We start from the raw sequence: 14,486 nt of genomic DNA on the forward strand, positions 1-14,486 counted from the left end.
AGGACAAAACTCCTAGCAGGCGAATTACTGACCAACTCTGAACTCTTCATTGATATCAACATCAGGAACACATTTTATCCACCCATCCAACACAGAGGAGTTTAATCTTTGTGCCAGAGGTCAACAATAACTGTGCAGCTGGTGGAGTCCAACAGAAAATGTGACGTTGGTGACATGATATCAGAGAGGTTCTGTCAATACAACGCTGTTTGTTCATTGCACTACATAGAATAAGTTTAAACATGTTATGTTAACCTTCCATTGGATCACAGATGTAAGTTTGGCTCCATTATATTATACAAGTACAGACATTTTTCTTATTGATCAACACTGAATCTGACTAAACATATACTTTAAGCAATTGGGGAAAGACAAAATGTTGATGCCATGCTTCTATAGACTAAAATATCAAAACTAAATGCATGTCAAAGATTCTAATTCTTTTAGGGTTTGTCCTCTGATTGAACAAATCTAAAATTTAAAGTGTTTGACCATAAATCCATTTTTACATGTGATGGAAAAAATTTGGGGAATTTTGCAAGAACAACTCAAATGCAAAGTATGAAGTGGCAGCATGATGTTGTGGATGGACTGGTGCACTTCACATAGTAGAAGGGGTCATGAGAAAACAACGTTATGGAGAAAACAAGATCCAAAGACATTAGCCAGGATGTTAAAACTTGGATGGAAACTGATGACTCCACACATTCATCTGCATTAGTTACATTCTGGCTTAAGGACAACAAAATAAATGTTTTGGAGTGACCATGACAAAGCCTTAACCATAGTCCCATAGAAAAAAAACATGTGAGCAAAGCTGAACATGTGTGTAAGTGAAGTGGTTCTACATGTCTGACCCAGTTACATCAGTCCTGTTGGGAGGAATGGGCTAGAATTACAGAAAACCATTCTGAAATGGTTCAACCAAAGTCACACAGCTGGATGGCAGCTTCAGTCCTGCAAAGAGTCTTGTGAGCCCTCGTAGTGCTCAGCTGCTTCCCGGTGACAACCACTGCTTTCCTGTGGGGTAGAAAGCAGAAAGGACAGTTTACACCAGCAGAGGACAGCAGAGGACTGAACTGTGATGTACTCACGCTGAGAAAGGACTCAGGCAAAGATGGAGATGAGGATGGTGGAGGAATGGGTCTCTTTGGGGTTCTCACTTTTGCCTGCTCAGACAGCCTTCTGTTCAGCTTCTGATCTGCAAGATTTAAAAAGAGATTTTGAAACAAAATCAGATCAGTTAGAGAATATAAAATCAACACTAAGTCCTCATGACCGGAAGTCTTTTTTCTTGTTTCTCTAATTTCCAAGGGAAGTTGTAATAATTGTTTTTGTACTGACAAAATTTCAAATGTCATTACAGTATATTATGAGACAGATAATCTGTGAAAAGATAGATCTCCTCCACCTCTTAGAGGCGTCAATGCTAAATGTGCTAATGACAGAGAAGCGACTCACCGTTACAGGAAAACCGTTTATCCGCCGTCATCAGTGGTCATGCTAACTAGCTTTATAATTCACAACAGGCTCTGCTGACGGGCAGAATCTGTAGTAGCAGAGTACAAGTTGGTGAGAGGGCGTGCGGTGCGCACACGAACATGATTGACAGTGCTAAGACCCGCCTCGTGGCTCTGGTTGTTTCTAGATTGCATTGGGAGAAAGCACAGAAGCTCAATTTTTTCACACATTATCTGACTCATACTCTCATACTCATGACAATTATTATTTAAAAAAAAAAAAAAACATTTTTATATGACCCAACTTTAAATGTTTTTAATTTAACAAAAGCATTAATCCTACCAATTTTTTATGCTAGGGAAATTTGAATATTTCACAGTGATCACAATTTTAAAAATGGTAATATTGTATTGTTTTATTAGTAAAGTATTTAATTGTATTTTACTCTCTCGATAATAAGTATGAATAGTTNAATTATTATTTAAAAAAAAAAAAAAAACATTTTTATATGACCCAACTTTAACATAGCCCATTGTCACAGGTTAACTATTCTTAATATTAAATTAAAACTAGCTTGTTTAAATAACGGCCAGTGATCACAATTTTAAAAATGGTAATATTGTATTGTTTTATTAGTAAAGTATTTAATTGTATTTTACTCTCTCGATAATAAGTATGAATAGTTCATGTAACAACTAAAATAAATCATGAATGAAAGAAGCAGAAAGAAGTATGAACTTATATCTCTCCTCTAATTCGCATAAAAAGAAAATCAGTCCTTCAGCTCAGAAGCCTATTTATTACAGACATTGACTCACTCATCACTCATTCATATCACAAATGTTACATCAGCTCTATATTAGCAGTCCAACTACCGTAAATATAGAATTGAGAATTTTAATCTAGAGATTGTAAAATTGTCCTGGATTTTTAAAACATGTAGTTAGCAGAAGAATACTTGTTTTCTTGGTGCAATAAACATAATTAGATTTTTTATGTTAATGGTGTCCCCAAGTCCACACCACTCTGAGTGGAGAGCCATGTTGGGGATGTCCAAAACCATGTTAGGAGACAAAACGAAGGTAATATGCAAAATCCTGATCAGAAATTTATAAGACGGGTTTGATTACTGCAATTGCAATAAATATCATTTCATCGATTGTTGAGTGTAGCATGTGTTTAATATAGTATTATTTGTATTTTTTTTTATTACACCCAATTGCTAATCAACCACATGCTCCTTGTTCAGCAGTCAACTCTCCTGCATCAGTATCTGTTAGTAAGATACTGTAGCTCTTGGTCAGATCTTCATGTTAGCATACTGTTAGGCCACCAGCCTTTTTTTCCCCTGGCTGGTGGGGGAAAAAGGCCAGGAAAAATAATTTATTCAAGAATAAATTATTTGGAATTTATCCTGGTTGAATGAAAACAGTTTCAATTCTAATTTGCCGTCGGGATGAGAAGTTTTGGTCTTAACTGAACATTACTCATGTTTGCTGGGAGTTGGAACATCGAGTGTTGGGATCAGAAGTAGAATCACGAGTGGAGTGTTGGGGTTAGCAGGCAGTTGCTAGAGCATGTGACAGTCGGTGACAACAGGAGGTGACGGACACCAGACTGCTTGCTTTGCAGATGTTTGGAAGGAAACAGGCACTTGAGGGAATCAGCCATGTGATGAAGGTGGAAGTTGCCCAACAAACGCTCCATAAAATGTGTACTGTCATACTGTATGTCATGCACCGCCTTAACGAAACTTGTGACTTGTTAGGGAGACTTTACTGCACTTGAGTCATCCTTATCCAAACTATTGCTTCATTAGCATAGACGGCTAATTTCAGAGTTTTGCCATGACTGGGAGAAGTTAGAGGGGTGGCTGTTCCATCCCATCCATCCATTTTCTGAACACCCTTGTCCCTCAGTGGGGTCGGGAGGGGTGCTGGTGCCTATCTCCAGCTAACGTTCCGGGCGAGAGGCGGGGTACATCCTGGACAGGTCGCCAGTCTGTCGCAGGGGTGGCTGTTCCATGATCAGCAATTAATCTTGGGTCTGTCTCACTCAAAATGACAAACATGATGAAACCATGAAGTGGGAAGAGGACAGATCTTGTCGACTTATCTCCTGATATCGTGGTGTGAAAAACTTAATCCTACCCCTTAACCCTTGCAGTGGGTATATTTATGAAAATATAATCTATGATGGCACCTCTAAACAAACTAAATTCATGGTTATGTTCCCACAGACACTGACGATGAAAATGTTGCATAAGTGTTGTATTAGACATTTTTGCTCTGGTACGCACATAATGTCTGCATCAAGCACATGTCGACTGTCTTTGTTCAACCACCACAAGGCATCACCAATGGCAAGATGATACTGAGATGATACATATAGATACCAGTATGGTTCATCATGGAGAATGATGAACTGCAGAATTATTACCAAGTCATCAAGCACTGTTGTGTGTCCCCTCCCACTCGGATCAAATGAGTTCTCCAGGATCTTCTGACCAAAGTAATTACTTCTGTTTGGATGGCAGAAAAACATTCGCCTGTTGCCATTTTTAATATTCCTGACACAATATGGAGTTTTGAGATCGACCATCTCTCTTCAGTCACTTTGCCTCCATTTTCAGAGTGAAATGTTTATGCATCAGTCCTGCAGACAGTGAAATGAAAACTATTTTTGGGCAAAGTGAGCGATTATAACTCACTGATATTAAGATAATGGAACATTTTAAAGCAAGAACGTACTGGATTTAAATACCAGATTGGACCTTTCTTTGTTGAGTTTGCTTGTTCTCCCTGTTGGTGTGCGTGGGTTTTGTCTGAATCCTCCATCAGCCCAAAAAACACGGGGTGGGGATAGGCTGACTGTCTAAATTCCCCTGAAGTGTGAGGGCATGTGAGTCTTTGGTTGTCTTGTTTGACAAATGTGTTGGTCCTGTGATGAGAGCTAAATGAATTCATAGACCACTAAAGAGTGGCTTCCAAACCCTTGGAAGGAATAAGTGGGTATGGAAAACCAAAACCAAGACCAAAGCCCTCCCATGCATTCATTCACATGGGCTCAAAAATTTCAACATTTGCTTTTTAAGAGTTAGAACCTAGAACAGCTTAGAAAAGATTCATTGCAATTACATGGTGATTCAAGCCCAATGGGCTTGAATTCAGCAAATTGTACTTTGCTGAAAGCACCCATCGTTACAAGAAAGAAAAAGGAAATTTTCAGTTCTAAATTTTAAATATATTGTAGAATTTGTTCGCTGTCTTGATTGAAAACAAGCCCCTTGAACTACACTGTGCTTTGTCCAGAGGGCTCAGGTTCTTATCGAGAAACAAATGCTTCCTGGAGGTCTGGATACCGTTGAAGTTTCAGATTTTACTCAGTTAACATTCATCAGTGACATGTAATGCACCAATTAAATACTGTGAAGTTCGTCAGAAGTTGCCTGGACGTTAAACAACCATCCTTCGCTCTGCAGAGAGAAGTGCCGACCAGAACAAAGCGGCTGTTAATTTATTATTCGGAAGCGTGGCCTATATAGACGGAACGGCTACCTTCACTTCCTCCACTGCCATTGCTAAAACTACAGGCAGACGATAATTCTGAAACAGTGCAGAAAATGGAAATCATTCACAAATTCTCTTTCAGTTAGCTGATTGGCCAGATAGAATCTCTATCGGAGGGAATCCAAGTCAACCAGAGAAAACCCAGACCGTGCTGTAAGCGAGATGTGAATCTAACGGAATAATGCAGGAGGGCAATGGCCAGGCGTTTTGCTCAGTCACATTGCTTTTGACAAATTTTGGCAACATTTTTTCATATCACTGCCCTGCTAAAAACCCTATTTAATCTCAACTTTAGCTGTCAGAAAGATGACCTCATGGTCGACTTAACAGTTGTAGGATGCTCTTGAATCTATAGCTGAAAAAAATTGTCCAAAGAATCATCGTTCCACTGCCATGCTTGATACTGGCAGTAGTGCTTACACTACTCAGTTGTAGAGATCCAGGCCACCTGGTTTCATTTAAAAAATAAAAAATGTCTTGATGCATTTGTGCTTTCATCCTTCCTTCAGTTATATAGTCTGCCAGTGCTATATTGTGAGAAACAGCACCCGTTTGCTCTGCTGTTGATGTGAAATGCAGTATTACCATTTGAGCTCCAATCATCATTGTGTGCTACATCATCCAAATAGCTCAATTTTATTTTCATCTGTCCAAATCATATTGTCCCAGCATTTTCCAGGTTGGCCTAAAAGTTCAAGACTTTTTTTTTCATGGTAATACAGGCCAAGGGCGTTTCATGAACTGCTCATTATGTGGACTTGCTGGGTTGTTACCGACATATGGTGAGAATTTCAGGTGAACGGCACAATTAGAAAATATTACCTGAAAGAAATAGTGATGTGTTCAAAACAGAAGAGGAATAGGGCCAAAGACACAATCCTCCTTTGCAATTCAGTACTTATTTTACCCGCTGTAAAAGTAAACATATAGTCTGAACCAGAGACTGATCTAATTGATGCTGTAATTGCTGTCAGAGGAAATTCTACAAGGCTAAAAAAAACCCCACTTTCATAACTGAAATATTTGCTTTACATCGAAAAGAAATGGCAACATTTCTTGCTGTTGCTCATTAAATAAATATGAGCAAGAAAAGTGAAAGGTTATGAATACTTCCTGAAGGTAAACGGAGTTCTGAGTTTATCAGGAAGGAGACTTGATCTCATCAGATAGAATTACCAAAAACACCAACAAACTCAAGTTGAAGTTTTCTGATAAACATGTTTAATATAAAAAAAAACAACAACCACAAAACATACAAACTTCAACAGATCTAAGATGTTAAGGTTTGTACTTGCAACACAAGCTGATGGAGCAGAAAGTGGAGTTTGGAGATCTTCACTTGGCATGCTCACACAGCAAATCCTAAACATGGTTTTCTACACTGAGTCTTTATCCTGTGCAGCTGAACATCACAGGAAGTATCAGGTTATCAGCTTCCACTCAATTATTTACAGCTGGTCTCCCATCAGGAGCAAACAGCTGTTAACATCCCCAATGTGAAAAATCTAAAACGTCTTAATACTACAAATTTTAACACATTCTGAGTTAAAATGACGAGCGGTCAAAGAACTTTTTGAAACGCTGCAGGAAACTAGAACATTGAATTTATCACAAGGAAAAGAAAAAATTAAAAAAATTGTTGTTTGTCCGCAGCCCACCCCACTGATTTCCGTTACTGCTTCATCTTTGTCATCTTCTTCTTCTTTTTCCTGTCTTTAAACACTGGAGAACTCAGGAATGTGGTCTCTGTAAAATCATCCCCACGCCTAATTTTCCTGTTTGGAGGGGGGGAAACAGAAATTCAGGACTGCATTCAATTTTCTCTCTTTTTTTTAAAGACAAAGACAAATCTGGATAATCTGACCAATCATAAAACTAGTATTGGTAGGTCGGTTGTTGAAACCTAGATAGAGGGATCACTGGTAACCCAGAACTATAACAACTGGTAACCCAGAACTATAACACTCACTCCACTCTACCGCTTAGAGAACAGAGAACATAAGCAACCAATGGAGAGATCTGAAACTGGTTCTAGGAGTCACAACATGTTTGGAACAGATAAAAAAAAATAAACCATGGTCTGTTCCTCTAAAGACAGAGAAGCAGTCCTCTGTAAAAACATTAAGCTTACCGAATAATTTTGATCAAGTTTCTAGTGCAAATATCTTGGTACACTTGGAATAAGACAAAGCTAATTTGTCTTACTTCAAGCTAGATTTTTTTTCATAGATCATCCGTCTCATACCATGCTATCAAGTCATTTTTTTAGTAAGATATATTAGCTTGCTTTAATTCAATAATTCCTTAAAATTTATGAAAAAGCAGTTGTTGCACCAGAAGATTATTTTACTTGTAAGACATTTTTCCCATAAGTGAAACAATCTGCCAATGGAATAAATGCGCCAGCGTTCCCAATGACAGGGAATGCTGGTGTGTTTTTGCAGTCGCTGCTCCCAGCTCCTTTTTAAGGTCTTTTAGTCATGTTATTGTTTGAAGACTTTGCTTTTGCTGTCTGATGGCCAAAGAAGTCTCTAGATCTGGGTTGAGGGGACTTTACAGAATATTTAGAAGGTTTAACCAGACCTGTAGTCCCCTGAAGCAAAAGTCAGTAACATAGAAGGAGCTTTGAGTAACCAGTGTCACTGTAACACTGGTCACAGCCTGCGTTGCTCTCCGAGTCACTTTCAGTGCGACCCAACGTTCTCACCTGTTCAGTGGTGGTTCCTTATAGCTGACCACACAGTCCCTTCTCCTGCTTCTTCCTTTGTTTTCACCACATGGGTTTGGAAAGGTGTTGGTAACCGTTGTTAGAACTCTTCCTGCTGCAATGCACAGCAAAACATTAGCTGCCAGCTAAACCAAAGTCAGACTAGATTAAATTTTGTGTTTACAGTCTTCCCCTGTTGGGGGCGAGTCTACCCAGAACTCATAGGTAAACTTTGATACAGAGAGAACGTCCACTGACAGTAGAGGGGGACACCCACCTGGTGAGGCTCTAGTTGACCCCTCAGTCACCTCCAGCCTGCATGATGGGCTCCTGGTTGGAGAGCTGGGTACAGAACTGGATTCTGGGTCCACAGTGCTGAGCTCTCCAAGCAGCCATGGTGGCTGCACATCCATTAGCAGAAAGCCAGCATCCTGATGAGCCGTCTCATCACTAGCAACAGATGTCCTTGTGCTATTGACAGAAATACTCTTGCTTTTGTCCTGAGATGTCGGTCTGTGAATGACAAACGTCTCTCTTAGGTTCCTGGTTTCGGCTGCTGTGTGCAGCTTTGTCTTCCTCTGTGGTTTTGGAGCATTCCTGCCTTTGGAGACTTTAGAATCAGGTGGATTTTCACCAATGTCATAATGATCATGGCTGAGGAGCTTCTGAAAATCCTCTTCACCTTCCTTCCTGACCTCCAGCCTGTAAGGGCTGCAAAGAAGAAGCTCCTCACTACAGATGGGATGCAGACCAGATTCATCTTCAGATAAAACCTTTTTGCTCCTTTTGCTTGTTTTTCTCTTTTGCCTGGAGTTGCAACCATCAGCACACTTCTCCAGTGATGACGTCATCCTGTTCCTGGAGCCTCCTGCTTCGTCTCGTCTTGATTTTTTACGTGTGTGGTTCTCTGAACGGTCGCATTCATCTGCTGGCAGGACTTCCATGTTATGCTCTGTTGTTTCCACCAGAGGGCGCTTTGAAGCGCTGCGGGTTTCTGTTTGCTGATCTGCCTGGAAATGTTGTTTGCCAGAACTCTGAGCCAGATCTTCCAGCAGCTCCTCAGCTGACCGGTGAGGCTCTCCAGGAAGCATCATGTCACAGTCGAAACCTGGGGAGTTACTGTCCCTAAAAACAGAGATGACAAAAGTTCCTCTGCATCTCGATCTGGTCTGTGTTTTCCTCTTGGCTACAGGAAGCTGATTCTCCTCTGACCCCAGACCTGTCACCTCCACTGGACCGACATCCAGTGGAGGTGGACCTCCATCCACCTCCACTGGAGGTGGTGGGGGTGGCTCTGTGTTTTCTGCTTCCTCTTCTTCGTGGACCTTCTCCGATTTGGACCGTTGGCTCTCGTCATCATGAGACAAACGGACTGACGGGGTCTTTTGAATGACCATAGAGCGCCTCCTTACTTTAGTTTTGGACCGTCTGTAGGTGATTTTAGAACCTGCTGAACCTTCTTCAGGTTCATTGCCTCCAGCCTTCAACAAGCTAACTTTAGAGTTGGAAAAATAATTATCGAATTCCTGTGAGACAGTGTCACGGGAGTCAGTATCGCTCTTGGATGTCTTCTGATGACTGCCAAGCTTGGGGATGCGAGATGTTTTCCTATTATTGCCGCGTTTTTTGGGTAACTGTACCTCAAGAACTCCTGAGTCTTTATCTTCTGGTTGTTTATTTATGCGAGTAGAAATTTCCGCAGGTTCCTTTGTTGGTCTGTGGTTGAGACCATTCTGGACTTCTGGACTGGAACCCGGCTGTTGACTCTTTGTGCCTTTTGTCTCACAGGAAGGACCTTTCTTCTTGGCTTTGGTTTCCACGGTGACGATTTCAACTGCGTTACTCAACGTAATCTCCATCGACGTATTGAGTAGGACTGTATTGTCAGCTTTTGCTAACTGAGGCTCAGCTTCTGAGGCAGACACAGTTGGAGCATTTACGTCGCTAGAAAGGGATGTTGTGGAGTTTTCATGTGTTTGATTGTTCTGAGGACAGAGGACAGAGTTTATTTCAGAGCTGGACTGGGACAACACTCTGGACAGGCGCTCCACTTCACTCCTCAGGCTGCTGCGGGGTGGACAACACGATCCTGTCTGAGTGGGTTGAACACGTTGACTCAAACGCCTTTCCTCAGCGTTTTCTGGGAAAAGACATTCATTAATAGTGAGGCAGCACATATTTGAAACACTGCACTGAATGATGCCAAATGACCCACCATGAAAAATATCAGAGGAGTTGCTGCATCTGGTTAGGACACTTAAAACATCCAGATGAGGGTTTCCTTCTGGCAGACATGGTGTTGCTTCCATGTTTTTGTTGTGGCAGAAAGGATTCCTTAACGTTTCAGGCTTACTGTGTATAAGATAGAAATACAGAAATATAACCGTCAGATATAATTCATGTCCATGGAAACTACAACACCTACAAGGACACAACAAAAGCAAAAGCAGAAACTTCTGACCGCGCTGCTGCATCGTTCTCTTTGTTTTTATCCGTTGGGGAGTGGCAGCTCTCTGACAGTCTTGGAGAATCCTGAGGAAAAACACATTTTCAGCTTCAGCAGTTCAGATGCATCAACATATTGGTCTTTGAGATTTTCTAGATTAGAAGTCGAGCTTCGGATCCCACTGCAGGGGAAATAAATAGACTCCTCTTCAATATTTTACCTTATATGGTACTGAATACATAGAGACCAAACATTTGATCCAAATCATGCAGTTTAAAAGATATTTATCACTGATAACGGCCACATGTATGTAAACTTCTGTTTTGAATTAAGTTACAAAAATCTTTAAAAAAAAAGAAGTTCAAACAGGGAAGTTAAATTTCTGTCTGAGTTAACTTTTTTCCTGTTAACTGGTTTTTCCTGAGTAGTTATAGACTATAAGATTAGTTCCTTTTCACTACAAAAAGCTGAAAAACCTTTTACTTTTTCCTTAAACTTTTTACCATGACTGTATAAAAAACAAAGGGGAAAAAGCGTGGTCAGGTGAAATGTGGACAATTGGCCTCCAGATACAGGCCAGAGCTTTGGAAAGCAGACCAATCCATTCTGAGCATTTGGAAGCAACTTCAGGTTCCTGAGATCTATCTATGCACTTGAGATGTATTTAGTCATCTCAGACTTTGTTTTCATTAATCTGATTTATTTTCCTCCATTTACATTGAGGTTAGCAGACAATTGTGGAATAAATGTTAGTAAAATAAAAGAAGGGCTGAGTCTGAGAGTTGGAATAAATCATAATAGTCACAACTTCAGTGTAAAAAGCCAAAAAAAAAAAAACATGCATGTCATATACATCATGATGCAGTCAAAATCAGAGGAAGTTCATCTGACGAAAGTCACATTTAAGCAAGAAAAACACAATCTTATGGTAAAAATATAATCTGAGAGGTGACTCTATACTCTATGTCTTACGTTGTCAGAGACGAGATCTTCCATCATGTCCAGCTGCTGCAGAGTGTTATTATGGAGATTTTTCAAGATGAACATCTGTAGGAGCAGAACAACAGCAAGTAGTGAACCAGATAATGGCCAAACTAAACCCCACATCAGCTGAGACATCACACTCACCAGTTTCCTTTGGTTGTGTTTCTTGGTGGCCAGCTGGAAGCAGAGATCTTTGACCTGTTTTTGCAGGAGCACCACCTCCATCTCAAGCTGCCTGCTCTTCTCCTTTTGGGCCTGCAGAGCGAGAGCCAGGGCCTTGTTGTTGGTCTTCAGGGAGACCTTGAAGAAGGAGGACGTGTCTGGTGTGAAAGAAAGACGGTGTTAACACTGCTCAAAGTCTGTGGCCGCCGCAACACAAATGAGATGGGGAATAACACAATTCAATTCAATTTCAATGTATTGATCGCAAAAAGAAATTAAATAAATAAACCCACTGATGAGTTTGTTTTTGATCTTTGAAGCCACAGCTGATGTCTGCTTCGATGGTGTCATCGTTTTCCTGGGAGGCATCATCAGACTGATGGATTAAAAAAAACAAACAATCAAAGGTCCAACTTGGAGTATATGAAGCCAGAAACCTGAGGGAAGTAGAGGCTTTAGCTTTTTAGCAGTAATGAAACAAAAACATACATGTTAAAGCCATCAGACTCTTAAATAGAGACATACTTCTCTTATTTTGTGACTAGCTATGATAGAGTGTTAATTTAGGGTGAAATGGGGACCTTTCCTGGTTAAAACGTTGATATTCGTGCATCTGGGTTTATCTTTTACAGTTGTTTTAGCGCGATACTTCAAAATGTGCATAAAAAACTGTTCATAGAATTAACACTTAATGCTATTAAATGCTAAATGGAGAATGAGCTAGCTGGTAGTTTCTGTCCTAACTTTGTCCAGCCTTACCGTCTATGAAAGTCCTCGAGTTGGAGCGTTTACCTTCTAAAACAGAAAAATCTTCGAAGGGAACGACACAAACTACTGTATTCAAGAATGTATCAGCTTTGCACCGCCTGTCATTTAAGACTGAAAACTTTTTTTCAAAAACAAACAAAAAATCCGCCGAGCTTCCGAGCATGCGCACTAACGTGAACTTCTTCGGCATTACCTTCTTCTTGCATCCATTATTGTTGCACTACCGTCATCTCTTAGATTTTAATACTTATTTTTCCTCAACCTCTCCTGAGACCATTTAAAAATATATATTTTTATTTTTCATTCATTACTATTTAACTGAGCAACCACATGATTCCCTATTCAAACTTCAATATTCAAAACTTTTTTGATTCACATATTTCCAAGTAGGCTAATAAAAACATGTTCCATCGTTTTGTAGTATTACACCAATTACATAAATCAAGATGTTTCCTTATTTTAAAAATAGTGCCATTCAAAAAACTGTGACCTGTTTTTATTCTATTTAATTATCTCCTCCTTTCTGTTTAGTCCCAACATAATCTGTATCTTATATAAATGTCTTCCATTTATTTCATTATCCGACTTTACTTTACTTATGTGCACCACCCAGGGGTGAGCCATCGGGTTACACGTGAAACACTATTTTTACCCCTGACGCCACCATATAATTTTTTTACTAAATAAACATGATATTCTACTCTTATTTAAGATGTCTAAACATCATTTGGCCAATTTCTAGTTTAAATTCTTATTTTTAAACTATTTATTTTTAGTAATGTTTCTGATAAATGACTGGATACTTTTTTTTTGAGTGAAATGAGTAGTGCACAGTTTTAGGCTTTAATTGATGTCTCCGAATGCAGCAGAAGCTGTCTGTTCTCGGGCTATCGTCTGACGACGCTCGGTGCTTGATTAGTTAGGGCTGGGTTTGCTGCTTGTTGTTTTAACGGAGTCGGCTTCTTCTTCCAAATGTTTGACAGCTGCAGCCACTTCAGGAATTGGAGTCCCCCTCTGCTCTCAGTTATGTCAGCTTCATAAAGTTAATAGGTAACCTGCTTGTTTTACATTTCGCTTTTACTCTTCACCGACCAACGCAGATGCAGCTTCCCGGCTAGTTAGCACTCGAAGCTAACTCCATACAACCTTATAGGCATCAGCTGCTGCTGACATTAGCTAACCCTCAGCTTAGATTGATTAAGCTTTTTTTTCCGCTTCTCCTGCGAATGATAAGCCTCTAAGTCATAACATTATCTTTAAGTTGTTAATAAAAGCAACCCATTATGTAACAAATGTACTGACACTTTAATTTACTCATAACAAATGTAGCTGAATCTGCCCAGTGTCGCTTTAGTGTATCTGTTAAAAACCAAAGAGTGTTCGCGGGGTCTCTATCAGCTCCCCCGGTGACTCTGACAGAGACCGACAGAGCCGGGTTAGGGCGGTGCTTTCTGTTTTCCGGGTCTGGGACTTTGCTATAAAGCTTCGGTCTGTTTTGATCACATGATAAGGTGAGCGGAGTGTGGTGCCATTTACATCGGCTTTCTCTTCACTATAATCCAAGATGGCATTCATTTCCAACTCCAGCTCTATTGCCTTTTTCAGAAGGTAAGCACCGCAGAATCTCCAGGACGAGCTTTTCCTTTCTGTTTCAGTCGAGCACACAGAGGGCAGGGGCATCAGAGTCTCAGTTAACGATGTCAGCAGACCGCTAATGCAGAGGGCCACCAGTTCCTGTCACGAGTTCAGATCATCTGTGGAACTAAAGGGGCATGGGGGGCCTTTAATCCATGTGGCTCATTTAGACAGCAGCAGGGATGTGAGGGCGAACTGGATGGAAAACTGTAAAGCTGGAAAAAAAATCACTCGTTTCTCTTTGAGGAAATCGTTTTAAGGAAGTAGAAAATAAATCTTATTGAGAATCCTTTTTCTGGTATCAAAACAGAGCTCAGGCTGGGTAAAGTGATTTCCTGCTGAACTGGAACATTTTCTGTTCTGGTTAATACCAGATATTTCTGTGATCTGGAAGCAAGACTAGACTAGACCTGAAGTATTTCCTCCCAGCAGGTGTGTCCTGTAGAGGATGAACTTTGCCAGTGATTCGGGTGAAGCTGAAACTCGGCAGTCCTGCCAACGCCAGGAGATCTAAATCTGGCTCACTACTTCTTAATAGTGAGAGCTACTGTCTGTAGCTCCTGCTGGTGTTAGTGCCCTGTTCAAATAATAAAAAATAACAGAATAAATAAATAAACAGCTGAAACTTTGCTCAGATTGCACAGGTAAGAGCATTACTAAATGCTTTTATGCTTCTTGTTCTTAAAGACGCATACTGTTCTTGAGATTAACACACTTCTAGAGACTGACTATAGCTCTGGCTTCCTCTGCTTCT

General features: G+C 40.3%; 2 protein-coding genes across 7 annotated transcripts in view; one reads left to right on the forward strand and one right to left on the reverse strand.

Annotated features, from left to right (window-relative positions):
- Positions 1-6,228: 6,228 nt before the first annotated feature.
- Positions 6,229-12,307, reverse strand: LOC103149921 (uncharacterized). 2 transcript variants are annotated; one of them, XM_007569298.2, is made up of 9 exons: positions 12,089-12,307; positions 11,623-11,705; positions 11,312-11,487; positions 11,156-11,230; positions 10,199-10,269; positions 9,953-10,089; positions 8,015-9,877; positions 7,738-7,852; positions 6,229-6,805 (listed from the first exon to the last, which is right to left on the reverse strand). In XM_007569298.2, exons 2-9 carry the CDS (start codon positions 11,699-11,701, stop codon positions 6,703-6,705), a joined length of 2,619 nt encoding a protein of 872 aa, XP_007569360.1. In that variant the 5' UTR covers positions 11,702-11,705; positions 12,089-12,307; the 3' UTR covers positions 6,229-6,702. The 2 variants fall into 2 exon arrangements, with proteins under 2 accessions (XP_007569360.1, XP_016535759.1); XM_016680273.1 differs by having other exon boundaries at positions 11,623-11,766.
- A 681-nt stretch (positions 12,308-12,988) lies between these two features.
- pikfyve (phosphoinositide kinase, FYVE finger containing) overlaps positions 12,989-14,486 on the forward strand; it is a 29,708-nt gene continuing 28,210 nt past the window's right edge. For 4 of the 5 annotated variants that reach the window (XM_016680314.1, XM_016680316.1, XM_016680315.1 and 1 more), the window contains exon 1: positions 13,600-13,705. In XM_016680314.1, the coding sequence (XP_016535800.1) occupies positions 13,662-13,705 (44 nt within the window). In that variant the 5' untranslated portion in view covers positions 13,600-13,661. Of the gene's footprint in view, positions 13,148-13,599; positions 13,706-14,486 lie in introns of those variants that run through there. The other variant, XM_016680317.1, reaches the window with a different exon arrangement.

The sequence above is a fragment of the Poecilia formosa genome, unplaced genomic scaffold (genome assembly GCF_000485575.1).
Source record: "Poecilia formosa unplaced genomic scaffold, Poecilia_formosa-5.1.2 Scaffold239, whole genome shotgun sequence".
NCBI lineage: Eukaryota > Metazoa > Chordata > Actinopteri > Cyprinodontiformes > Poeciliidae > Poecilia > Poecilia formosa.

Excerpts from the sequence above, each read along its gene's own strand:
- LOC103149921 (XM_007569298.2), bottom strand. The coding sequence starts at position 11,701 with ATGATGCCTCCCAGGAAAACGATGACACCATCGAAGCAGACATCAGCT. Across the intron at positions 10,270-11,155 it reads AAGATCTCGTCTCTGACAAC|GATTCTCCAAGACTGTCAGA; the intron begins GTAAGACATAGA and ends GTTTTTCCTCAG. Across the intron at positions 7,853-8,014 it reads GTCAACTAGAGCCTCACCAG|CAGGAAGAGTTCTAACAACG; the intron begins GTGGGTGTCCCC and ends TGTGCATTGCAG.